The sequence below is a fragment of the Chiloscyllium punctatum genome, chromosome 10, assembly GCF_047496795.1.
Source record: "Chiloscyllium punctatum isolate Juve2018m chromosome 10, sChiPun1.3, whole genome shotgun sequence".
Lineage (NCBI taxonomy): Eukaryota > Metazoa > Chordata > Chondrichthyes > Orectolobiformes > Hemiscylliidae > Chiloscyllium > Chiloscyllium punctatum.
The window spans coordinates 31,262,528-31,276,260 of record NC_092748.1 but is presented as its reverse complement, the minus strand read 5'-3'; the positions used below and the strand labels follow the sequence as shown (position 1 = coordinate 31,276,260).

General features: G+C 38.0%; 1 protein-coding gene across 1 annotated transcript in view; it reads right to left on the bottom strand.

Annotated features, from left to right (window-relative positions):
* LOC140481982 (calcium-responsive transcription factor-like) overlaps positions 1 to 13,733 on the bottom strand; it is a 53,350-nt gene that overhangs the window by 9,522 nt on the left and 30,095 nt on the right. Inside the window, exons 11-13 of the mRNA XM_072578768.1 lie at positions 11,295 to 11,534; positions 10,013 to 10,175; positions 1,535 to 1,610 (exon numbers count right to left, since the gene is read on the bottom strand). Of these exons, the coding sequence (XP_072434869.1) occupies positions 1,535 to 1,610; positions 10,013 to 10,175; positions 11,295 to 11,534 (479 nt within the window). The remainder of the gene's footprint in view (positions 1 to 1,534; positions 1,611 to 10,012; positions 10,176 to 11,294; positions 11,535 to 13,733) is intronic.

The following is a 13,733-nucleotide window of genomic DNA, read 5'->3' as shown; positions in this document are numbered from 1 at the left end:
ATTAGTCCCACCTGCCAGCACCCGGCCCATATCCCTCCAAACCCTTCCTATTCATACACACATCCAAATGCCTCTTAAATGTTGCAATTGTACCAGCCTCCACCACTTCCTCTGGCAGCTCATTCCATACTCGTACCACCCTGTGTGAAAATGTTGCCCCGTTGGTCTCTTTTATATCTTTCCCCTCTTACCCTAAACCTATGCCCTCTAGTTCTGGACTCCACAACCCCAGGGAAAAGACTTTGCCTATTTACTCTATTCACGCCCCTCATAATTTTGTAAACCTCTATAAGGTCACCCCTCAGCCTCTGACACTCGAGGGAAAACAGCCCCCGCCTGTTCAGCCTCTCCCTAAAGCTCAAATCCTCCAACCCTGGCAACATCCTTGTAAATCTTTTCTGAACCCTTTCAAGTTTCACAACATCTTTCCGATAGGAAAGAGATAAGAATTGCACGCAATATTCCAACAGTGGCCTAACCAATGTCCTGCACAACTACTCAATTAAGAGCAAATACATTTATTTTCCATCTGATCTGTGCAAACAACATTGTGAATTTAAGTTTCAGCTCAGTTAGTTTTTAAAGTTCCTTTGTTTTTGTGGAGGATATAGGTTATGTATAAAATTTGATTTCAGATATCAACTTTTCCACCAAAGTTTGAAGAGTTCATTTGTATTAGGATAGAACGACCATATAAGAGGACAGTTTAGACTACATTTGTAAGGTAAATATTATTTTCTTAGTTAAAAATAATTAAATGGATGTGCAAGTTAATTGCATCAGAAATTTATTCACGCTTTTAAAGATGACATCAGAATAATTCAAATCACTTCCTAATTGAAATGTTACTTCAGGACTTCACAGGATTCTGCACGACATCAACTTGCATTGTAAACCAACTTATAGTTTCTTTAAACATACAATTAATTTTTACAGTATTCAGAGTTATACTTTTCCATCTATCCACTTTGTCAGAGAATTTGCAGCACCATAATAATTTGGAAAAAGAAAAAAGTGCTTTATATATTGTCCTTGTGATTTCAATACACAAAGCACTTTGTGATTATTATTCTAATGTCAGGATTGCAACAGTCAATTGTATGTAATGAGGTTCCAAAACAAAGAGATAATGAATATTATATGAATAATATGAATAATAAATATTATTTATTGGTAGTAGTGAAGAGAATGACTATTAGACAGGATATTAGGGAAAATTTCCTTACTAGTCTTTGAACAGTACTTTGAAATTTACAAAGGGCAGAAGGGAATCTCAAAACAGTACTGCATGAAATTAGGACTAAGGATTAGGTGTTCAAACTTCTAGAGTGGGATTTCTTTTCATTTAAATTTCAACATTTTTACTTAAGAGAAAGTGTGCTACTAATCTCAATGGAGACATTGAAAGTAATCTCAATGATAAAAGCTCTTTCCTTCTAGCATTTTAAATCAAGGTCATGGTGGTCATGGTTAAGTTTTATTCAACAAAAAGTCTGAGACTATAATGCGATATAAAATTTGTCCCACCACTTACCATCTCCTTGTGTGGATGCAAGTGTGACTGTGACTGTCTCCGTCTGAAGACCCCCATTGGAAGCTGTCCATTGCAGCTGGAAAAATAATCTTTGCAAGTTAAACAGAAGTAGATAGGAAGCAGAACAGAAGTTACTGACTCAGCCATTGCTGCACCTGCACAGGTCACCATGAGTGCGCAAGTTGGCTAACTGTCTTATATCTTAATTTTGCTTCTAGAGACAAAGAGGTTTGTCTGTGACATGCAATTACTTTGCAATTAATTAGAATGATCAAATAGTTAAAGTCAAATGTGATAGTCACACATAGAAAGACTCTACAAACATAAATTGGCAGGCTATTTGTTTGTGTGCAAGAATGTTCAAATAATGGCGGATATTTACAATCCATCTGAACCACCAAAACCATCAGATCATAGCTGTATGATTCACCAGAATTTGTTAAAGAAGATCTTCTCAAAACTTGGAGTGCCAACAATTATTATCGATACTACTGTTAATCCTGTTATTTTGTTAAGCCAAACAGTAATCCAAAGGCATTACATCAAGCATCATTTCAATGAAGAAAGGAGGAGGGAAAAGCACACAAAAGATCCAAGAATGAATGAAGTTATGTAAATCTCATGCACTTCTGTGCAGTAAGGTTTTAAAAATATCAGTGGTCACCACAATTCTGTTTCCTTGCCTTCTTTTCCTCATGCAGCTATTCAATAGCTTGGTAAATAACTTGGTATTATACTAGTAAAAATAATGTATATTCACAAATGTACTCTTTACAATAAGGTGATCTGATTGGGTGTTGTTCTTATCCAGGTTGCTTCTAGTAGCAAACTGTCAGCATATTCTCAATGCTATTAAGAGTATTGGATTCTGTGCCTCATGAAACTTGTTATGTTTGTTTTTGGGGATTAGAGAAGCATCTCCCATGTACCTGTCCTAGGAGATTACTTGGATATTAGTAAGAAACATAAGTGCTTCTTGTTTTCAACTGCAACAAAACTATTTGGGATATTCTATGGGCATTGATCATTACTCTTTTCATATGCTTGAAAGTTCATGTCTAAGAAAGGGAATCACTTCTAGAAATTAGCCAGAAAGTAGGAAACTGTTAGCGAGACAAAGTGCAAAAAGTCAAGGCCTCAGACTGTAACATTACTAATTGGCCAATATCAGTTGGCCAAACTACTAGAACTCCTTTTCAACAGTACTGGGGGAGTACCTCTACCACATGAATCACACCTACTGAATGGCAGTTAGGAATAGGCAAGAAATGCTGGGCATACAAGAGATGCTCACAGCCTATGAATGATTTTTTTTTAAATTCGATAAATCTGCATCTAATGCTCCCAAAGAAAGCTAAACAAAGGAACTATATATATTTTTGCCTGCACCTCAAATACACTCCGAGGCAACTTCTCAAGTAACATCGACTACAAAGTTTAGCTCTTTTGAGACCCATACTCAAATTCACACCAAACACACTTGGATCGAGTAATGCATCAATTTTAAAATCTCATCTCTGTTCAAATCGTGGGATAGCACAGTGGTTATTATTGAACTATCTAACCTTGAGGCCTGGACTAATGATAGGGACATTTGAGTTCAAATTTCACGACAGTGCCTGAAGAATTCATATTCAATTAAACAAACAGAACCTGGAATATAATACATCAGAAATAGTGGCCATAATTCGATCAGATTGTCAGAGTCCTTTCAAGAAAAAAGAAGTCTCAGTTGCTTTGGCAATATATGAGACCTCAAATGCATAGCATTATCAATGACTCTTAAGTCTCCTCTTACTAAACTAGTGGCATTCAGGAAGGCAAGATACTACCTGCAGCTTCCACCTAAACTTTGGAATTAGTCCCCTAACTTCCCCACTTCTCAAAAATCCTTTAAAAGTACTCGAAATTTACAAAATGTACTTCTTCGACCAAGCTTTGGCCATTTTTAAAAATATCGCTCAATGTCATGTTTAGTCCGATAATGCCTGTGAATCTCACTGGGTGTTTCACTATGTTAAAGGTGTTTTATAAATGTAAGTTACTATTTCATCTGCTGGGTGACTATCAGGTTGGTTGCCTACGAAGAGTAACAAGACATTTTTGAAAATCTGGAGAACAAGATATGGCTATGTGTAATGCTATAAGCCATTACCTGAATCATGCTCTCCTAGGTTATCATTGTTGCATCTTATGTGGGATGGACAAAGTTTTGGTAGACATATCCACTAGGTCCAATATGGGATCCTTGCTCATCCGTGTTACAGGCTGGATCCCTAGCTGTAACCCTTGTACTCTGCTCATCAAAATGTATATAATCAAGTCAGCAGTCGATCTGAACCCTCACATCGAGGCCTGAGGAATTTACTGGAATGGCAACTGCTCCCCATTTTCATATCCTACTTCTCTGCCTCTTGCCTATAACAGAAGAGAATGTTATCTTACTTATTTGGGTAAAAAGGCAGCTGCCCTTCGTGACTTCCAATGATTAATGCTGACTGCTACTAAAACTGACAAAGATTTCATCAAACAGATTACCAGTTGTAACCATGTACACAAATAAAGCCTTGATAGTTGAGAATATAAAGTTGAAAGAATACTTAATGGACCTTGTTAAAATGCATTCCTCAGATGCTCATTTGTTTTTCCTAAATTTCTCCCTCCTTCTAAAAATACTAAACTCATTGCTAGTATATATTTCCATGGTGGCTACAGACCAGCAATATGTTGGTCAAATTGACATCCTGCATGTGAGAAACACTGCATTAGTTTGCAGTAGACCAGATGGGCCAATGGGCTGAGGAGTGGAAAATGGAGTTTAATTTAGAGAAATGCGAGGTGCTGCATTTTGGGAAAGCAAATCTTAGCAGGACTTATACACTTAATGGTAAGGTCCTGGGGAGTGTTGCTTAACAAAGAGACCTTGGAGTGCAGGTTCATAGTTCCTTGAAAGTGCATTCGCAGGTAGATAGGATTGTGAAGGCAGCGTTTGGTATGTTTTCCTTTATTGGTCAGAGTATTGAGTACAAGAGTTGGGTGGTCACGTTGTGGCTGTACAGGACATTGGGTAGGCCACTGTTGGAACGTTGTGTGCAATTCTGCTCTTCTTCCTATTGGAAAGATGTTGTGAAACTTGAAAGGGTTCAGAAAATATTTACAAGGATGTCTCCAGGGTTTGAGCTAAAGGGATAGGCTGAACAGGTTGTTTTCCTTGGAGTGTCAGAGGCTAAGGGGTGACCTTATAGAGATTTACAAAATCACAAGAGGCATGGATAGGATTAATAGACAAAGTCTTTTCCCTGGGGTCGGGGAGTCCAGAACTAGAGGGCATAGGTTTAGGGTGAGAGAGGAAAGATATAAAATATACCTAAGGGGCAACTTTTTCACACGGAGGGTGGTGCGTGTATGGAATGAGCTGTCAGTGGAAGTGGTGGAGGCTGGTACAATTGCAACATTTAAAAGGCATCTGTTTGGGGATACAAATAGGAAAGGTTTGGAGGGATACGGGCTGGGTGCTGGCAGGTGGGACTAGATTGGGTTAGGATATCTGGATGACATGGACAAGTTGGACCAAAAGGTCTATTTCTGTGCTGTACATCTCTACGGCTCTATGGCAATTTGACTACTAAGAGAAATGCAGATGATTATGTGCTCACCCAAGTCTTTACATGTATTTTCAACACAGATTAATAAACTAATTATTAGACAGGAACTCTACTTAGTTTCATCCTCCCAAGCTCAATATCACTGAAATCAATTGCATTACCCTACTCCAGAGTTCATCGAAGACAGTATGGATAGAAAGTCATACTGACATCTTCCAGAGTGCTTTGGATATTTCCAATGGTTAAAAATTAAACATTGTTTCCTGGTCACCATCAGGGTTTCAGCAACTCTCAGCTGTAGATTGATATGATGCAGTCTGATTTTTATTTTTAGAGAATCAGACAAACAAGAATTGAAAAACAGCGAGCATTATACCAGCAACTACTGGATTAATCTGCAAGAGGACAAAACCTTGAAAATGTTTCCTACTTGTGTCTGATTCTCTATCTTGCTTAACAGTACAGAGGTGCTTCACTAAACCAGATCCTGAAGTCTTTGTGCAAAATGTATTCATGGCAATATATAGCATATATAGCACATTGGCCTAGTTCAGATTTGCAATTATGATCCAGTTGAGCCTCCACCTATTTATCCTGAACTGACTGTTTCAGCATAATCCTCCCTTCCCTCAATCTTGTCTATAATATTCTATTCAACCATTCCCAGGAGAAACAATTCCTACCACACTTTGGAGAGAAATTATCCTGAATTTCCTAATTGACTCTTAACAGTTATTTTGTAATTGGTAGCTCCTAATTTTGTTCCTGTCATAGATGGAAACTGTTGAAAAGAGTGGAACTTTTCAGAATTTTGAATATCTCTAACAGGTCACCCCTCACTAGAAAAGAGGTCACAAATGTTTATCCTCTGTTTATAGAGGTAACCTATATTTCTCTCATTATCATTTCAAATCTCTCTTGTACCCTGTCCATTGCCAGGTAATCAGCATAGTACATAGCACTCGAAAATGTAATCTTACCAAGGATCTACACCTTGATAATATTCTAGAGGACATCATTCCCTTTTTATTATTGAGATCATTTAGAGTGTAAGGTAGCAAGTTTGGAAAATGACAAGGACAGACAAATATTGTGGTTTTCTTAAATTCAGAATCACCTGAGCAATTACTGCAGATTGTTCAGCCAACTACTTGTAACACAGATTGAAACTATTCATGGTGAGATTGATTTGAGGAGTTTTGATGATCTATGTGGACATCACTCAAGGTTCTGCTCTGAAACTTTGGTACTGAAGCCAGATTCCAGAAAAAGATTGTAGCACCTATAAACCAACCATCAGGCTACAACTTATCTTGCTTAAAAACTCAAGCTCATTGGGATTCTACCTCAAAATACTATGCCAGCTACAGACAACACTGGATAGGTGGTTGTGGTCATTTGAAAATCAGGTCACCATGGTTCCTGAAGACCAAACTGCCATAAGGCTCAGTAATTGCACAGATGATCTTCAGTAACTGCACAGATGATCTTCAGTACCTTTGAGAGCTATAATAGGAAGAACTTCGCAGAAATTTGCACAGATAAATAACTCTATCCTGGACATTTCAATGCCCTCAAAAACACAGTATTGCATTCCACCTTGATAGGAGGAGCACTAAGTACATAATGAAACTGACCTTCAATTGCAATAGTGTACAGCATCCCCATTCAGAACTATTTCAGATTATGGACAACACCAATAACATTCTTGAACCATGTGAAAAAGCGAGCCACTCCAATGAAGGTCAACCAGGTCCAGAAACTGACCAGCACAAGCTGGCAAGTATCATCACCTGTGCTTTGGATATCAGCAATATCCCTAAGTACTCCATTAGATTGGAATTGGCACGAGGTAGAAAGCTTGATTTGATGTTGTTATGTCGCCATAGTCTAACCAGACCATAGGGGCTGCTCTCTCATTAGAGAGAAGCGACTGGTGGTGACTTAACCTGAGGGCCACCAAACCTCAGGCGAGGGAAAAGGTTAAGAAGAATCCTTCATGGTGATGGGAATTGAACCCATGCTGTTGCCAACACACTGCTCTGTAAACCAATGATCCAGCCAACTGAGGTAAACCATTCCCTTGATTTGATGAGTGACAACTTGGTTCACCATTCACTCTTAGATTTGGCTGAATCAGTTGAAACATTAGCAGGTATGGCTTTCATTGGCTAACATTACTTTTCAGGATGATTATGAAATAAATGAAAGTAAAGATAATTTTTGGCTTCTTGTATCCCCCCACTGAAAACAAGCTTCTTTAAATCCCTTCTGCCTTCTCCTCAGCCTCCAACAATCTGCATGAACAGGCCACAGTTAACTGTCACTGAAATAGAGACAATACAATAATTTGGCATTGCTAGTTCCTCCCCTTCCACTAGTCTACTAGACCAGCTCAGTAGTTAGCATATGGGCAGCACGGTGGCTCAGTGGTTAGCACTGCTGCCTCACAGCACCAAGGTCCCAGGTTCGATTCCAGCCTCGGGTGACTGTCTGTGTGGAGTTTGCACATTCTCCCCATGTCTGGGTGGGTTTTCTCCAGGTGCTCCGGTTTCCTCCCACAGCCCAAAGATGTGCAGGTCAGGTGAATTGGCCATGCTAAATTGTCCATAGTGTTAGGCGCAATAGTCAGAGGGAAATGGGACTGGATGGGTTACCCGAGAGAGGGTCGGTGTGGACTTGCTAGAGAAGTTAATCTAAATATCCTCTAAAACTCTCTCAGTTAGCCCTGAACTTTCATCTTTCATTACAATTTCTCATGACCTTCTGTCGTCATTTTGTCCATGAGGTGCACCTCCTCCCTCAATACTACCCCTGTAATGTAACCACCCAACTTTGCTGCCTGGCCAATACTGTTAACAGTTCTCAAGTGCTGTCACCCTAGTCTTTAAATCTGTAACTACTCCTTCCAAATTAAATAAAAAACATGATCATTGGAATTACCAAGTTGCTTGCCTTCTCCAAAAACATTGAATATGCTAATCCTCCACAATCACCTTTCCTAGACCTGCCGCTGCACCATTCTCAACCAAACTAACCATCCTCAACCTTTCTGGCTTCTCTGCAGCTTTTAACACAGCTAACCATGCTATCCTCCTCCAATGTCCACTCATGTGCAAACATTAGCTTCAAAATTTATCCATCAAATTGCAGCCACTGCATTATTTGTAACACTATTAGCACATAAATTCTATTATATCTGGGATAGCCCAAGATCAATCCCTGCTTATCCCCCTATTTCGCATTTACTTTCATCTCAACGACATCCTCTAAAAATAATCTTAGCTTTTACAAGTAAACAGACTATACCCAGCTGTCTCTCAACATTCATGACTCCACTGCTGTTGAAAACTTATCAGACATTCAGTCCTGAATAAGGAGACATTTCATCCAATTAAATAGTGACAAGACTAAAGTCATTTACTTCAGTATATGTACTCTAAATACTATGTACTTAATTCAAATTCTTTCCCTCTCCCTGATAACTATCTGTGGCTTAAACAGACTGTTTGAAACCTTGGCGATAATTTCATTCCAAGATAGAGTTCCTGACCACATAGAAATTTCTAGTTATAGAATAGATAAGTACACTTCTGTAACAGTGTCCAATTCACCTCCATCTCAACTCTTACTCTGTTACAACCCTAATTCTTGCCTTTGTTACTTCTAGATACTTTCTAATCAACCTGTTCAGAGATGTAATTATACATCTCGGGAGCAGGTGGTACTCAAACCCAGTTCCCCTGGCTCAGAGATACAGACACTATCATTGTACCACAAAAACTCTACCTTTATTATTTCTAGACTTGTTCCAATATACTCAGGGCTGGATTACCACATTCAAACAACTGAAATAAACTTGACAACACTAAAATTTTGCTCGTGCTCCTGACTGGTACCTTGACAAGCCTTGATTTTAAATTTTCCTATTTTTAGGTCTCTCCATGTCTTGCCACTCCCCATCTCTACTACCCCTTCCAGCCTCTCAATCCTTTGAAGTATCGCCACTCATCTCATTCTGACCTCTTGGGCATTCTCAAGTTTAATTACTCTAACACTGGCCATTCTCCTCTGGAATTCCAACTGCACCTCTCTTCTTCCTTGAAGGCAGTCCTTCCTACAAGACACTTCAAGAGCTATTTCATTCCTACTTACGTGTATAAGTAGAAACTGCTTGTATTCTTGCTTGATATCTCTGAACATGGATTTGGAATATCACTAGAATCCTCAAGTCAAACCCAATACTTTGGATGCCAGTGCTATTTTTTCCCTCATCTATGTGCCATGATGCTGCCATCCTCCACTAAGAACAGCTTATTGGAGAAGAGTCTCAAACAAACATTTTACGTAAGACTCAAAACCAAAGATCCCTGATTTTGCTCTCTCGTGAATGTCATGGGCAACTCTAAATCAAACAATGGCATGAACATATTATCCTCAAATAGAAAATTCAAAACTCTCCAGTGGACATCCAGAACTGACCATGGAAGGTAATAACAACTCAAACACCAATTCATAAACATTGCAGCAATACAGCTTGGAAACTAAAGCAATTATATGGTTTAACCATCTAAATGCAAATTATAGCTACAACTGTACACCTGCACAACAATCATAAGACAGTTTCAAATAATATTTTGCTCAAGTGAAAAACGTGAGAATCAAACAAAACAAGTCAATAAATTAAATGAGGGATAAAAAGTATTAATTCGCCAAAAAGACCTATATCCAATGATAAAATTTTCTCTGGTCTGGGACGCAAAAGTAAAAGCCTGCTGTCGTTGACATATATGGGATGGCGAAGTCCGTCACACCCACTCAGCCCCCTGCTTCAGGTCAAATATATAAACTTACCAAAACAAACATATCTTACCGCTGCAGTCATTGAGCCAGATATGTATTCCAGCTCGCCTCTCTGTAGTGCTAATTGTGCTTCGTGGATGTGGTTTTTGATATCATTGACAGTTGGAAAGAAGGAGAGATTGTGTCTTTCAGGAACATCATCAGGTTTAAATAATTCCCTTTCCACAAACTTTCTGCACAAAGAAAAACAAATTATCAATGACAGTGAAGATTATTGAATGCAATAGGACACAGTGCAGTCTTCTAACATCAGATAATGAAACAACATTACACAGTCTGTGCCACAGTAGTAACAAATAACAAATAACAAATCGACAAGGCCTAAAGTGAAAGACACAGCTCATCTTAACCCAACACGTATTCTTATGATCAAATAGAACACTAAGGTTCAACAGGCTGCCTATGGCTAACTAAAAATGAACAACATTTAAAGTGGAAACAACCAACAAATAGAATAACTTGTTAGACGTGCATGCACTTGACTGATTGCAAATTCTCCCATTTTGATTTTAGTACCGTTAATGGAAGCCAAAAACTATTGTAAGGAAACAGTTCATTTCAGAGTAACCAATAATCATTAACTCTGATTTTGCTTCTCCTGAAGTTACTTGTCAGAGTCATATTCCTAGAATTCCCTCCTGAATTGCATATAATACATGGACACCAGAGATTTAATGGTGATGGCTCAGCACCACTTCTGAGAACAATTAGAAATGGGCAATAAACATTGGTCTTGCAGAGATGCTAACATCCCATGGATAAATAAAAAAAAATCAAGTGCATGACTTTTCTCTATATTTCTCACAATGCAAGGAACAGTATTTCCTTTTAATCACTTCATCTACCATTCAAATGGTATCAGAACTCTATGTAACTGAAAAATCATCAGGTAAAAAAGTAGACATTTTGAATCACAATTCCATGCCTTTAAAATTAAATCTTGCTGACAATAAAATCTGAACAACATAAAATATAAATTCAATTGCTAAGCATGTATAGGAATTCCAGATTTCTACTGAAGATAAAATATAAAAAAATGATTTAAAAAAAGCAAAAGAAAATTCACAAATCATTTATCTAAAACTTTTAAAACTAGTTCAGAAACCTTTTGTATTGAGACTATGAAAAATAAGCTGCAACTTCCATTTACTAATACAAGTCTTCTATATAAATCAGAATAGTTACTACCGTGGAATTCTTAATGTAACATGGTGACATAAAACTTTGCATTACTGCATTACTCTACAAAGATATTTTCTATATGAAGCAAACTGTGTGTACCAAAAACAAACCTTAACTGCTTCCGGACCATGTACACCTGGTCAATTCCCTGAGCAACCAGTTCTCTAATCTTCTCAGTGACACGCGGGTGCAGACGAGAAGGTAATATCCCATTTTCATCCATCATTCCAACATCGTCCTCTTCAACAGAAACAAATGATGGCGGAGGTGGTGGTGGAGGTGATGGTAAATAGGAGCCGTCTTGATCATGGTACTGATGAGCCTGTGGTGTGGGTAACTGCACATACCACCTGTGGCAACATGAACATGCTCAATAACACTGTGGGTAAAACCTGTCAGTGGTCAGAACCGAATTCTGGAAACACCAGTCAGTGTGAATGGTCCCATGTTAGAGTCTATCAGGTCACCTACATACTGAAAGATATCAACAATTATGACATTCTCAAATTCTAAACAGAATATGAACCTTGTGATAAAGATGTGGACTCAGATATGTTTCAAATGTAATCGTTCCCATCCCTAACCTATACAAAGATTTCTAAAACTCCAGGAAGCAATTCTGAACATATTTAAAAAGTAACAGTTATTGGATTACACTGGAAAAAACATTCCATGCAGAATATGCATCAGAAAATGTCAACGTGTTGTTATAGCCATAGCACAGGCAGGTGGGATTCAGATTCCTGAAATATTGGAATGAGTGTGTGTTCAAGAATGACTGGTTGCACAAATACAGAACTGGGGTCGATATCTTTTTGGACAAGTTAATTAGTACTACTGTGGAAAATTTAAACTAGTTCAATCAGGAATTGGACATCATCATGTAGTATAACAAGTAGAAACCAAGTATAATAGTAAATAGTTAAAAAAAAAGAACATTCAGGAGAGATCATAGTAACTATGAAGAACTTCAAGGTGACATTAGTATGCATTTGGGTAAATGCACAAATATGGCTCAATGAGCTGCAGGTACAAACCGCCATTTGGAAATATAATGGACTGATGATAAATGAGACCTGACTCAAGAGGGAGAATTGGATGTTCAGTAGTCCTTGGCACAAGGGATATAGGAAAGAAGGGATTAGGAAAGTCTGTTAAATTGTATTACAGTGCTAGAAAGAAACCCTCTTGTGGCATCAAATGCAGGATCTTGCTGGCTGAAATTAATAAACAGTGTGAGAATTACAATATTACTTGGTGTATTTCACAGCTCATCAAACTGGGACAAATGAGTTGGAGGAGCACATTTGCAAAAACATCTGCGTAGATCATGCACTTTTCAATAAAAAGTGTTAATGCATGACTTTAACCAACTGTTATTGAATGGCATAGTGTATGTTTGAGGGCAAAAAGGGAGACGAACCTCTGAAGTGTATTCAGGAGAATTATCTTGGATCAGTATGTTCTTGTTCAATGAGGAAGGAGGCTACGCTGGGACTAGGCCTTGGGAATCAAGTGGAGCACATCATCACCAGAAAGGATCTTGAAAATAATGATCATAAGGTTTAAGGATGAAGGAGAACAATGAGAAATCTAGAATATAAATCTCTAAATTGAGGAAACCTAATTCCAGAAAAAAGAGAAAACTAGCCTAAGTAAATCTAAATAACAAACAGGTAGACAGAAATGCAACATGTGCTTTTAAAACAGCTTGTTCAACCAGTCTAGGTGAGAAGGGAGGGCAACTGAAGCCAGAGATCCCTAGATGATAAACAAGTCAAACTTTTTGGAAGAAACAAAAATTAAAGAGGCTGGACGTAAATACAAATCAACAACAAAATCTATCTTTCGATGAGACTTGTCAGAAAGGTTTCTGACAATAAAGCATTATTTTGAGCAAATTACTTACACAAATGTTTACATAAAGATAATAAAGGCAATCAAGACAAGTGGAAATAAATGTAAGAAAAAGGTAGCCCCAGTCAGAAGAGAAATTAGGGATGGCAGAACAGACCCTGAACAGAAAAAAAATGTTCTAAGGAGTTTTAAAAATTTGAAGCAGTTCAAGAATAAAACGCCGAAGGTGTACAACAGGAGCTAGAAAAAAAAAGAGGATGAGCCAATAAAGACAGCTACAGAACTGGTTTTAGTATCTGATCTGAACCATTTGCCATGTCTGCTTGAGGAAATTAGAGGGAATGAATGAGAGAGTGGAAAGAGAGAGATTAAACTGTCTGTGCCTGCCAGGATAACCCGTGCGGTTTTGGCTTTGACAAGTGAAGCACAGCAGCAATTCATAAAGTACAGTCAAATTGTTGAAAAAAATTAGGACTTGAGGTTAGAGGAATGTGTACAGCAAAGAAGGTGAAAAAATTGTAAGTATGATAAAAATAAATGATCAGCTGTAACTGGTGATATAGAATATTGTTTTCTATCTGTATCTTTTTCAAATATGCTAACAAATGCTCAAATGCATACGTACACTTTCTTCAATATCACTAAGAGTAGATTTACACTCATCGATTTAAAAATGGAAAATATAAAATGTC